The 15000-nt window shown below is 39.9% G+C and overlaps 1 protein-coding gene across 1 annotated transcript in view; it reads right to left on the bottom strand.

Annotated features, from left to right (window-relative positions):
* LOC139391896 (adhesion G protein-coupled receptor B2-like) overlaps positions 1–15000 on the bottom strand; it is a 253496-nt gene that overhangs the window by 212212 nt on the left and 26284 nt on the right. Inside the window, exons 3-4 of the mRNA XM_071139514.1 lie at positions 14804–14968; positions 14459–14623 (exon numbers count right to left, since the gene is read on the bottom strand). Coding sequence (XP_070995615.1) covers positions 14459–14623; positions 14804–14968 — 330 coding nt within the window. The remainder of the gene's footprint in view (positions 1–14458; positions 14624–14803; positions 14969–15000) is intronic.

Here is a 15000-nt window from a genome sequence, read left to right as displayed (position 1 = left end):
TACCTATACAATATATATTCATCCTTATGTCTACAATATTCAACATTACCTCTACAATATACAGTATATACATCATTACCTATACAATATATATTCATCATTATGTCTACAATATTCAACATTACCTCTACAATATACAGTATATACATCATTACCTATACAATATATATTCATCATTATGTCTACAATATTCAACATTACCTCTACAATATACAGTATATACATCATTACCTATACAATATATATTCATCATTATGTCTACAATATTCAACATTACCTCTACAATATACAGTATATACATCATTACCTATACAATATATATTCATCATTATGTCTACAATATTCAACATTACCTCTACAATATACAGTATATCCATCATTACCTATACAATATATATTCATCATTATGTCTACAATATTCAACATTACCTCTACAATATACAGTATATACATCATTACCTATACAATATATATTCATCCTTATGTCTACAATATTCAACATTACCTCTACAATATACAGTATATACATCATTACCTATACAATATATATTCATCCTTATGTCTACAATATTCAACATTACCTCTACAATATACAGTATATACATCATTACCTATACAATATATATTCATCATTATGTCTACAATATTCAACATTACCTCTACAATATACAGTATATCCATCATTACCTATACAGTATATATTCATCCTTATGTCTACAATATTCAACATTACCTCTACAATATACAGTATATACATCATTACCTATACAATATATATTCATCCTTATGTCTACAATATTCAACATTACCTCTACAATATACAGTATATCCATCATTACCTATACAATATATATTCATCATTATGTCTACAATATTCAACATTACCTCTACAATATACAGTATATACATCATTACCTATACAATATATATTCATCATTATGTCTACAATATTCAACATTACCTCTACAATATACAGTATATCCATCATTACCTATACAATATATATTCATCATTATGTCTACAATATTCAACATTACCTCTACAATATACAGTATATCCATCATTACCTATACAATATATATTCATCCTTATGTCTACAATATTCAACATTACCTCTACAATATACAGTATATCCATCATTACCTATACAATATATATTCATCCTTATGTCTACAATATTCAACATTACCTCTACAATATACAGTATATCCATCATTACCTATACAATATATATTCATCATTATGTCTACAATATTCAACATTACCTCTACAATATACAGTATATCCATCATTACCTATACAGTATATATTCATCCTTATGTCTACAATATTCAACATTACCTCTACAATATACAGTATATCCATCATTACCTATACAATATATATTCATCATTATGTCTACAATATTCAACATTACCTCTACAATATACAGTATATCCATCATTACCTATACAATATATATTCATCCTTATGTCTACAATATTCAACATTACCTCTACAATATACAGTATATCCATCATTACCTATACAATATATATTCATCCTTATGTCTACAATATTCAACATTACCTCTACAATATACAGTATATCCATCATTACCTATACAATATATATTCATCATTATGTCTACAATATTCAACATTACCTCTACAATATACAGTATATCCATCATTACCTATACAGTATATATTCATCCTTATGTCTACAATATTCAACATTACCTCTACAATATACAGTATATCCATCATTACCTATACAATATATATTCATCATTATGTCTACAATATTCAACATTACCTCTACAATATACAGTATATCCATCATTACCTATACAATATATATTCTTCATTATGTCTACAATATTCAACATTACCTCTACAATATACAGTATATCCATCATTACCTATACAATATATATTCATCCTTATGTCTACAATATTCAACATTACCTCTACAATATACAGTATATCCATCATTACCTATACAATATATATTCATCATTATGTCTACAATATTCAACATTACCTCTACAATATACAGTATATCCATCATTACCTATACAATATATATTCATCATTATGTCTACAATATTCAACATTACCTCTACAATATACAGTATATCCATCATTACCTATACAGTATATATTCATCCTTATGTCTACAATATTCAACATTACCTCTACAATATACAGTATATCCATCATTACCTATACAGTATATATTCATCATTATGTCTACAATATTCAACATTACCTCTACAATATACAGTATATCCATCATTACCTATACAGTATATATTCATCCTTATGTCTACAATATTCAACATTACCTCTACAATATACAGTATATCCATCATTACCTATACAATATATATTCATCATTATGTCTACAATATTCAACATTACCTCTACAATATACAGTATATCCATCATTACCTATACAATATATATTCATCCTTATGTCTACAATATTCAACATTACCTCTACAATATACAGTATATCCATCATTACCTATACAATATATATTCATCCTTATGTCTACAATATTTAACATTACCTCTACAATATACAGTATATCCATCATTACCTATACAATATATATTCATCATTATGTCCACAATATCCATCATTACCTATACAATATATATTCATCATTATGTCTACAATATTCAACATTACCTCTACAATATACAGTATATCCATCATTACCTATACAATATATATTCATCATTATGTCTACAATATTCAACATTACCTCTACAATATACAGTATATCCATCATTACCTATACAATATATATTCATCATTATGTCTACAATATTCAACATTACCTCTACAATATACAGTATATCCATCATTACCTATACAATATATATTCATCCTTATGTCTACAATATTCAACATTACCTCTACAATATACAGTATATCCATCATTACCTATACAATATATATTCATCATTATGTCTACAATATTCAACATTACCTCTACAATATACAGTATATCCATCATTACCTATACAATATATATTCATCATTATGTCCACAATATCCATCATTACCTATACAATATATTCATCATTATCTCTACAATATATATTCATCATTACATCTACAATATATATTCATCATTACATCTTCTATATATGTTCATCATTACCTCTACAATATGTATTCATCATTACCTTTATGCTATATTCATCATTACCATTACAATATATTTTCATCATTACCTATACAATATATATCCATCATTACCTCTACAATATATATTCATCATTACCTATACAGTATATATTCATCATTACCATTGCGCTATATCCATCATTACATCTACAATATATATCCATCATTACCTATACAAAATATTTTCCTCATTACATCTACAATATGTATTCATCATTACCTTCACGCTATATTCATCATTACCTCTACAATATATGTTCATCATTACCTATACAATATATATATCTATCATTACCTCTAATATATTTATCCATCATTATCTCTACAATATATATCCATCATTACCTCTACAATGTACAGTGCATTCAGAAAATATTCAGACATATTGACTTTCTACATTGTAGATTTTTCCACATTTTGTTACATTCCAGACTTATTCTAAAATTGATTAAATTGTTTTTTCCCTCATCAATCTACCTCATCTTCCTCATCAATACCTCATAATGACAAAGCAAAAACAGGTTTTTAGACATTATGGCATATTTTGTGTGCAAAGTGAACAAAACTCTCATCGAGGCAAAGGGTGGATTCTTTGAATAATCTCAAATATAAAATATATTTTGATTTGTTTAACACTTTTTTGGTTACTACATGATTCCATATGTTTTATTTCATGGTTTTGATGTCTTCACTATTATTCTACAATATAGAAAATTGTACAAATAAAGAAAACCCCTTGAATAAGTAGGTGTATACAGTGAGTGTACAAAACATTAAGGACGAAATGAGGCTATTCTGGAGACAAAAGGAAGTGCAACTCAATATTCGGAAGAGTGTTCCTAATATTTTATACACTCAATCCATATGCAATCTGTCTTTATCTGTCCGTCTTTGTATTCATATCTCTTTTTATCCCTCTCTACATAACCCTGAACAATGAAGAATATTACAAGAGAGGAAATACTCAGAGTCTGGAGAAGAGAGAGAGAGGGAGAGATTGGAGAGAGAGAAAACAGCGCGGGACAAGAGAGAAAGGTAGTGAGAGATGCACCCTTAGCCTTCTTCTTCATCTAAATCTATGTTCCCCTCCAAACTCTTGGACAGATCTGTATGTTCTGCAACATGCCAGAGAGCTATAAAAGGACTGTCTCTGACAGAAGTTCACTCTGCGGCAATGTCTGACATTTATCTAATCTATAGCCTCCCAGAGCACCGCACACACACAAACACACACATGCATGCGCACACACACGCACGCACACACACACGCATACACACAGAAAGAGAAAACCCAGTCAAAGGCATGCTTATTAAACTGTGCTGTTTGCTGCAGTGGCTGACACACTGACAAATCACACCAAGCAGGGCTTTGAACAATACCCTTCGTCCTGTGAGCTGAGAGAGGGAGGGAGAGGGAGGGAAAGGGAGAGAATAGAGAGAGGGGAGAGCAAAAGAGAAATAGGTTGAGAAAAAGAGAGGAAGAGGGAGATAAAGTGAGAGAGAAATGCAGAAAGGGAGAGTGAATATGAATATTGAGAGAGCAAGAGACAGGAAAGAAAATGGAGGGAAAATGATGTCAACAGAGAGAGAGAGAGAGAGAGAGAGTTTTTGAGTTTTAAATACTCTTTATTGGGTCTGGGGGCCCACCACACAATAAATACTCATACAAAACCACAGTTACACATCAATTAAAAACACAACTCCAATTCCTCCTCCACAGTAACAAAACACAACAGCCTCTGAATACCCCATATACTCAAAAACAGATCAATATTGTTGACAAGTTTATAATGGCAAACTCAACCCTTAGTCTCGCTGCCAACATTCCCTCCAGCATTCCCACCACATCCACAGACCCCTGTCCCCGAATGCTGTTCTTTCGGGTCTTCCATATTGCTAATTTTACTGCCCCTAACACAAAATTAAGCAACACAACTACACCCTTTTGACTGAACCTGTACTTTGGCCCAAATATATACAGTTGGGAAGAGAACCTCTCCCAACGTTGAGAACCAATCAGTGATCAGATCAATCATCCCAACCAACCTGGGACACAGTAAAAACAGATGTGCCAGAGATTCATCTTCAGCACAGAATGGACACCCCTCCCCAACAGTAGGGTCCAGGTGTACCAGATGCATGTTGGTGGCTATAGCTCCATGTATTATCCTCCATTGGAGGTCAGCTGTCCTCTTATCAATAGGCAGTTTATATAATGATCGCCAACAGCCTTTTGGAGAAGCACCTGGACCAAGCACATCCGCCCACCTCGTCGATTTTACCCCTTCCAGGGAAGAGGCATGGGACACCTTCACACATGTTCTGTACATAGCCTTCTTTCCCACCTCGTTGAACTCCCCCAGCTCCGGGGTATCGAAAGAAAGCAGCATCCCCGCGTCCTCCTCAAATGCCCCCATCGCAGCACTAACAATTAGTGCAGGGAACACATAATCCAGACCCTCCTTCCACCGATCAGAATTGGAAATGTCAGTCACATACTGCAGATGAAGCACTGGCAAGGAGTCGCAGACCTCATCGACGACCTTCCTCAGTAGGCGAGATGATCGGATCCCCGCTCTTTCTCTCAGCTCCTCCAATCTGCTCCTGCTCCGCATCAGATGACCCAGCTTGGTACACCCCACGCCTAATAGGCATGAACGTAGGCTAGCTGAACCCAGAACACGGGACTGGATGGCAGTGTTATGAAAAAGAGGCTCTTCAAAAAGCCACATCCCTGGTAGCGTGTCGGTCTTACGGGACTTGACAAAGACTCTCCAAGCCTGCATAACAGACTCATAAAATGGAGTCAGGCCAGTCAAATCACCCCCCTCCAGCTTTAAGAGGAAAAGATGTTTGTCTAAGCCCAAACAGCCCGCTCTCCTCATCAATATGTAGGCTGTTTCGACCCAGCTAGAACAGTCTCTGTACAACAATCTCTGGGCTGCTTGGAGCCGGAAAGCCGTGATCCTAGAGGAAATGTCCACCAGGCCTTGCCCACCCTCGTGCAGTGGCAGATACAGGGCTGCAGCTTTGATCCAGTGTTGTCCAGACCAGAAGAAATTGACAAGGGTCCTCTGAAGCTCTTGTATCAGACCCTTTGGTGGCTGTAAAATCATTAGTCTGTGCCACAGGGTAGAAGCAGCAAGATTATTAGCTACCAGGACCCGTCCCCTATAGGACAGCTGGGGCAACACCCATTTCCACCTTGACAGTCTGGCACACACTTTCTCCACTACACCCTCCCAGTTCTTTTTCTGAAAGACATCGGAGCCTAGAAAAACTCCCAAAGTCTTCATTCTATCTCTGCCCCACTGAAGCCCCCCTGGTAACCGTGGCGCGGACCCCATCTGAAGCTGACCTGCCCACAGCGCTTCACTCTTTCCCCAATTTACTCATACACCTTTAAAGTGTTTGAGAGAACCTTAACATCCTCACCCCCTGTGATAAAAACGATCACGTCATCTGCATACGCAGACAGTGCTATCGTGGGACCCTTCATTACACCTGGCACAGAGAAACCAGTAAGCTTCGCTCTTAAAAAACAAAGCATTGGTTCAATCGCCAGACTATATAACTGCCCTGAAATTGGGCATCCTTGCCTGATGCCCCTTTCGACAGGGATGGGGCAACTCAAACCACCACCAACCTTCACCATACACGAGGCTCCAGCATACAGTAAATTCACCCAAGACAGAAAAACATCCCCAAACCCAAAGGCTTTCATTGTTTTAAACAAGTACTGGTGGTCCACACGATCAAAAGCCTTCTCCTGATCCAACGAAAGTAAACCCACATTTACATCCGACAGTTTACAAATGTCTAAAACATCTCTTATCAGAAACAAGTTGTCAACAATAGAGCAATCAGGTACACAGTAGGACTGGTCCTTGTGGATCAACAATCCCAGATACTCTTTCAACCTGTTTGAGAGACATTTAGAAACAATTTTGTATTCTGCGCACAGCAAGGCAACAGGTCTCCAATTTTTTATGAGAGCCAAATCCCCCTTTTTTGGCAACAGTGAAAGCACCGCACGTTGACAGGATACAGGAAGAGAACCCTCATGAAAAGATTCACACAGCACTTCATAAAAATCCTCCCCAATAGACCCCCAAAAGTGCTTATAAAACTCAGATGGTAAACCATCGATGCCAGGGGCTCGGCCTGTTGAGAGCTGCATAACTGCTGTGGACAGCCCTTGCAGTGTAATATCAGCGTCCAATGCGACTCTCTGCTCAGGTCCCAATTGAGGAAGACCGTGTAACAACTGTTCAGTACATAAAGAGTCACAATCCTCCGCCTTATAAAGGGATGAGTAAAAATCCACGGCATGTTGACGCATTTCAATATCATTCGTGGTCACCTTCCCATCAGGGAGACGAAGGCAGACCATCTGTTTGCGTTGAAATTTCGACTGTCCTAGGTTGAAAAAAAAAGCGCTAGGAGCATCCATATCCTTGAAGGAAGCGAAACGAGACCTAATCAAGGCACCCTTCACTCTTTCATGCAGAAACGACCTCAGTTCATGTCTCTTGTCCTGTAGGTTCATGACTAGTCCAGGGTCGTTCTGAGTGAGCAGCTTCAATTCAATAGATTTGATGTCCTGTTCAAGGGCCTTGATAGTCTCTTTAACTTCAGTTTGAGACAGAGCAGTATACTGTTGACAAAAAACTCGTATTTGGACCTTCCCAACCTCCCACCATTGTCTCAAGGACTCAAAATTCCCTTTTATGCCCCTCCATTTTTCCCAAAACAACAAAAACCTGTCACAAAACATGACATCATGTAACAATTTAACATTAAAATACCAGTAAGGCGATGACCGTCGTGGACAGGACAAGTGAATATCAACAGTAACAATATGATGATCAGAGAAACCCACAGGAGTAATGGCACACTTTCCAACCCTACTACAGTAGTGATCAGATACATACAACCTGTCTAACCTTGCTGCACTGACACGACCTTCATTAATTTTTAGCCATGTGTACTGCCTAACTTTTGCATTCCTTACTCTCCACACATCAGAAAGCTCAAACTCAGTTAATAGACCAGACAGGCAAGTGGCTGACCGCAGGTGAGGTTCTTCAGCGGTGCGATCAACAGTAAAATCCACTGTACAGTTCCAGTCACCCCCTAAAACCATACACCCCTCTTGGTCACACTGTCTTAAGGTTTCCTTTATTTGATCAAATATAGCAATACGCTCTGTACCCTCATTCGGAGCATAAACATTCAAAAAAACAAACAGAAACCCCATAACATCCACCTTGACCAATAAAACCCGACTCTTGACAATCTCTGTTGTAGATACCACAGTCACCCCTAAGCCTGAGGAAAACAAGATTGCCACCCCAGCACTGAAATTAGTACCATGACTGAGTACATGCTGCCCCTCCCACCACATACCCCAGTCAACCTCATTTTCCTCATCACTGTGTGTCTCCTGTAGGAAAACTACATTAAGCCTTTTCTGTTTTATTACTTCTAATACCCAAGCCCTCTTATTCCTGTCCCTTCCCCCATTAATGTTGAGAGAACCTACCCTTAGTACCTCCATATAGAAAAGAGAAAAGAAAAGCAGAAGAAACCAAAGAGAAACCAACGAGAAAAAAGACACCCTATGAAGCATGATCATCATCATTATTTTTCTTTCTTCTCTTAACCTGAACACGTTTCCCACCACCTTTTGCTGCTGCAACAGCAGTAATAAATTTCCTCAAGCGAAACCGTTTCTTCTCACTCAATTGGTCTAACCCCACCGTCTTCTGTAACATCACAGCTGACCTCACAAATTTATCAACATCAAAATAATCTGCCAATTTGACAGATTTCCCAAAAGTCTGATCCAGAAACTCATTTACCTCCTCTAGATCATAAACTGAGTCCTCACCAGCAGCTGTCATATCTAAAGAGATATCCATATCATTCTCCTGATCCTCAGCTGAGACCACAGACAACTGACTCCCCTCTACCACATCCCTTTCAACACTCCCCACTTGCACCTCATCACTCGTACCAGGCATCTCCTCCACTACCTGGGAGACTAGCCCCACCTGAACATCACTACTCATAGTAGGCATCTTCTCCACTAACTGGGAGCCTAGCTCCACATGAACCCCAACACTCGTAGTGGGCATCTCCTCTACTACCTTGGAGCTTAGCTCCACATGAAAACCCTCATGTACCTCATTACTCATAGTGGGCATCTCCTCCACTACCTGGGAGCCTAGCTCTACATGAACCCCAGCACTCGTAGTGGGCATCTCCTCCACTACCTGGGAGCCTATCTCCACATGAAAACCCTCCTGAACCTCATTACTCGTAGTGGGCATCTCCTCCACTACCTGGGAGCCTAGCTCCACATGAACCCCCTCCTTTACCCCAGCACTCATACTGGGCACATGCTCACCAGTCTGAGGAACTGGCTCTTCAGACACATCCTTACCTTCTACCACAATACTTTTCTGTAGCATAACATTTCCCTCTAATACAAGTTGCAACCCCGTGCCCTCAACAGGGATAACTTGTTCCTCAGCAACAGGTGCTTGTGGCTGCTCTGCCGCTGTCGGCCCACCTCTCCCTACATCAGTGGGCCCAGGCGTTACGATGACCACCTGCGCCCCTCCCTCGGCCTTCTCCCTTTTCGGGCAAGCATGTCGCTTATGACCAACATCCCCACACTCAAAACACCGTTGACTACCCGTACTAGCATAAGCCATATACAATCTATTGTCATACTTGACTTTAAACGATAACTCTAAAGTCTGCTCCATTGAGTCCAAAAACATAAACACCTGTCGCCGAAATGACATTACCTGTTTCAACGCCGGGTGTTTGCAACCCAACGGAACAACCTTAATTGAACTGGCGAACTTCCCAAAGCGCAATAACTCGCGCTCCAACAGCTCATTTGGAATAAACGGTGGTACATTTGAAACCCTTGTTGACGGAGAAAAAAGCGAAAAAAGCCAACCATCCGATCAACCAGACATTCTTCTTTAAGAAATACCACCACAGCTTTATTCATCCGGGATGCATAAGCAATATTCTCATAGCCTACCTTCTCTCCTACGGCGACCAGAAACTCCTCCACCGTGACAGTAGCTTCAGTAACACACCTAAAGCCGTGCCGAAGTGACAGCATCCCCATTCGGGCTGCCATCCCCGCCAAAATCAGGGTAATTTCGATACGAAAAACAAAAAACTTAATTCTACCACAACAAAAAAAGTAAAAATAATAACCTTAATCATGCACAGAAGAAAACCAAGAAAATGCCACCAAGAAATAGCAAACCGAAAGAAAGTTGTGAATATCTAACTCTCCACAACACACGCACTCCTTCACTCAAACAATTCCCAGCATGCACCAATCACTCCCAGCATGCAGAGAGAGAGAGAGAGAGAGAGAGAGAGAGAGAGAGAGAGAGAGAGAGAGAGAGAGAGAGAGAGAGAGAGAGAGAGAGAGAGAGAGAGAGAGAGAGAGAGAGAGAGAGAGAGAGATACCCAGCTAGCACATCTGGTTTCTTGGAAGAGTGGAAATTTACATTTTCGGAGAGAGAGAGAGAGAGAGAGAGAGAGAGAGAGAGAGAGAGAGAGAGAGAGAGAGAGAGAGAGAGAGAGAGAGAGAGAGAGAGAGAGAGAGAGAGAGAGAGAGAGAGAGAGAGAGAGAGAGAGAGAGAGAGAGAGAGAGAGAGAGAGAGAGAGAGAGAGAGAGAGAGAGAGAGAGAGAGAGAGAGAGAGAGAGAGAGAGAGAGAGAGAGAGAGAGAGAGAGAGAGAGAGAGAGAGAGAGAGAGAGAGAGAGAGAGAGAGAGAGAGAGAGAGAGAGAGAGAGAGAGAGAGAGAGAGAGAGAGAGAGAGAGTTTCTCATTGGTTCTGGGGACAAATTCATACGTTTCCTAACTGGTAACATTTTTTGAGAAGGGATGTGAGAAGTTAACCTGTTCTGGGAATGTTACATTGTATAAAGGGAGGTTCTTAGAATGTTTTACTAAGGTTCCCTGAAAGTTTTCCTGGGAGGCTTGAGTAACGTTCTGAGAACAGTAATAGAACAATGTTCTGAGAACATGTTTCAATAAGACTTTTAGTAGCACTGCTAGCTTCTGTTAACTGTTCTGAACCCCAAGCACAGGTAGGACAAATGGAAATTTATTTGCTTAGGCATTAATCATGCTAACACATCTTGTTTTTTTGTGTCAAATCTATGATCTTCTTCTGTTCTCTATCCCTGCAATTAGTCCCCTGCTCCACCAGGGTCGAGCTAGCATGCCATGTTTTTTTAACTCGTACAAAGCTGTTCATATTAGTCTATTCAAACAGACCCTATTCAAAGGAAACAAGCTCTCATTAAGATCAGGTGTGGCCAATTAGTGGGTGCAACCAACACACCTGAACACAGTTAACAAGACAGCGGATAGAAAGAGTTTTGTTGATGCTGAGAACGGAATGTATTTGAGTGCTAATGCCTGAGAGTCCGGTGTTTGGAGGATATATTGGCACGGGTGTTGTTATTGGCAAACCGTATCAATATATACTCCAAACACCGGCTCCAAACAAAGGGTTACCAACATATTCTAAAAATGATTGACATATTTTCATTAAATGTTATTTTGTATTTATTCATACTATTTCATCCATCCACAGGATATAGTCCCGACACAAATCTAGGGTTGCTACCCAAGCCGGCTGGTCACTTGTTTTATCGGTTTGGTTACCAGAGACGCGACCCAGTCGTTCAGTCTTTTTGATCTGTATCTATGGACGTGACTAGGGCATGCGTTCTAAATGTTCCATTGCCATACTGGCTGGCAACGTTCTTATCCCTTGCTTGCTAGCTAGCCAACTCTGGCTAACTCACAGTCACGTCAAAAAGTGCAGCCTGTCACGACTTCCGCCGAGGTTGACTCTCCTGCCCGTTCGGGCGGTGCTTGGCGGTCGTCGTCACCGTCCTACTAGCCACTACCGATCCCTTTTCGTGTATCTGTTGGTTTTGTCTGATTGGTTGCACCTGTGTGTTGTTTAGTTTATTAGTGTCTGTATATAATGTAGGTTGTCCCACCCTTGTTTTGTGCGGGATTGTTTATGTTGTCATTCATTTCGTCTATCAGTGTTTTTGTGTTTCTTATTCTTCGGTTAGTCTGTTATCCTGTGTTGGATAATTTCACCCTGTGTGTGTTTGGGTTGACCGTGTTTGTTTTGTTCACCGGAGAATAAAACTTTATATCGCTATCTGCTCTCTGCGCCTGATTCCACCCACCTTGATTAGACGTGACACAGCCAGAATAACAGCAAAGTAGCTGCATTTGTGTTTGTTGAACTTTTTTTTCTAGTGACATATACTTGTATACATCCATAACAATGAGCTAATGATGCACAATTTCACCTGGCATACAAAATGTGCTCTTTCATCAGGACAATGTTGTTCAGATGAGCTAGCCAACAACACAACTAACACAATCACTTCAAACTGAAGCTGGAATGACACACTGGCTGTACTTTGTTTAGTTTACCTGTTTACTATTTATAGAGTTATTTGTATACAGTATCAGTTCAAAGTTTGGACACACCTACAAATTAAATCAATAAAATGTGTTTATAAAGCCATTTTTACATCATGTCACAAAGTGCTATACAGAAACCCAGCCAAAAACCCCAAACAATGCAGATGTAGAAACACGGTGGCTAGGAAAAACTCCCTAGAAATGCCAGACCCTAGGAAGAAACCTAGAGAGGAACCAGGCTCTGAGGGTGGCCAGTCGTCTTCTGGCTGTGCCTGGTTGAGATTATAACAAAACATGACCAAGATTTTCAAACGTTCATAGATGACAGGCAGAGTCAAATAATAATAATAATCACAGTGGTTGTCGAGGGTGCAACAGGTCAGCACCTCAGGAGTAAATGTCAGTTGGCTTTTCATAGCCGAGCATTCAGAGTTAGAGACAGCAGGTGAGCTAGAGAGAGAGAGTTGAAAAGAGCAGGTCCAGGACAAGGTAGCATGTCCGATGAACAGGGCAGGGTTCCATAGCCGCAGGCAGAACAGTTGAAACTGAAGAATTTTGTATATAAAAAAAAATCCTTGAATGGGTTGGTGTGTCCAAACTTTTGACTTTTACTGCATATCCATAAAGATTATGATGGTTCATGACTGGCTGGCTCAGAAAAACTGCATGCCTGTCTGTCTTATCCCGTTCATTGCTATGGGAAAGCTGGAGACCGAATTTGAATATTGAAACAATGTTTTTATAGCTGAGATGAAGTTTATAAATTGTCTGGCTGGGCTGATGAGACAGCGGATTGTGCACTCAGATGGAACAGAGAAAATAGGATTTTTATTACGTCATAGATTTAGCCAACGGTAACTTGTGGAATAGACAGCGTTTGGAATGCGCTTTTAACCAATCAGCATTCAGGATTAGACCCACCTGTTGTATACATGTTCTTAGAACGTTCTTAGAACGTTATTTGAACATTACTAATGTTTTCTTCTGCTTTTTATGGAAACTGTTCTTAATGTTCTGAGAACATGACTTTAAAAAGAACCATGAGGAACCCATTAGAAAACGTTATGCTGAAGTACTGAAATCCCCACTTAAGAAACATATGGTTCAAAGAACGTTATGTGCGAGCGGGGTATCCTGTACCATTTGCAGAACATTGTGGGAAGGTTGTATGCTAAATAACCATAGGACAACCATGCTCTCACCAAGGTCTAAGAAACATTAGGTTCTCAGAACGTTGTGTGGTAGCTGGGTAAGCTGTGCTACAGTGTTGTCTTCACCACAGGGAATCATCCACTCTGTGTGATGCAGTTTGACTGACACATGAAGAACCATCAATTCCCCACAATCATTACAGATACAATTATACCCCCACTATACGTAACTCAACACATTTTTAACTGAGCCTATTAAACAAATACACCACAACACATTTCAACAAAAACAAACATGTTCGCAAATTATCACCAATAATCACACAGAGTTCGCCCTCTCAATGAACACACACACAGACACACACACACAGCCCTCATACCATCACACACACACAGTCCCTTCCTGACCACACACACAAACACACACACACACACACACACACACACACACACACACACACACGCACACACGCACACACACACAGAAACAAAGTGACGTAAACACACACTGAGACACAAAGAGACAAAAACACACAGAGACACAAAGAGACATAAACACACACTGAGACACAAAGAGACATAAACACACACTGAGACACAAACACACACACACAGACTCTGACCGGGGCACTTCTTGTCGTTGCAGGAGCGGACCTCCTCTCCGGAGCCGTCACAGGGGTAACCCTGTATCCCTGTCCCCTCACACATCCTGAAGCGACGCTGCCACCCTGAGTCACACGTCTTACTGCACAGACTCCAGTGGTTCCAGCTGCCCCAGTTACCCCCACCTGGAAAGAGACGGAGGGAAGGGGAATGGTGGAGATATGATGGGAGATGGTTTAATGCATATGATGTCATAACATGCAGATACACACACACACACACACACACATATATACATAGCCAATGGTGTATATATATATTGTGTGTCTGTCTGTTCTCTATGTGTGTGTATATTTTTGTCTTACCACCACAAGATGGGTTGGTACACTCCCTGGTCTCCTGGTGTGGTCCTTTACACTCTGCCCAGCCATGCACCGATGCACTACACCTCCTCTGTCTCTGCTGGCTCCCTGTGGAACAGGTTTCACTGCACCTAGACCACGGAGCCCAGTCCAACCACTGGCCCTCCACTAGAGGAGAGAGACAGAGACAGAGACAGAGA

Source organism: Oncorhynchus clarkii, chromosome 32, assembly GCF_045791955.1.
Source record: "Oncorhynchus clarkii lewisi isolate Uvic-CL-2024 chromosome 32, UVic_Ocla_1.0, whole genome shotgun sequence".
Lineage (NCBI taxonomy): Eukaryota > Metazoa > Chordata > Actinopteri > Salmoniformes > Salmonidae > Oncorhynchus > Oncorhynchus clarkii.
Note: the sequence above shows the minus strand (reverse complement) of the source record. Positions and strands in the feature narration are given on the sequence as shown.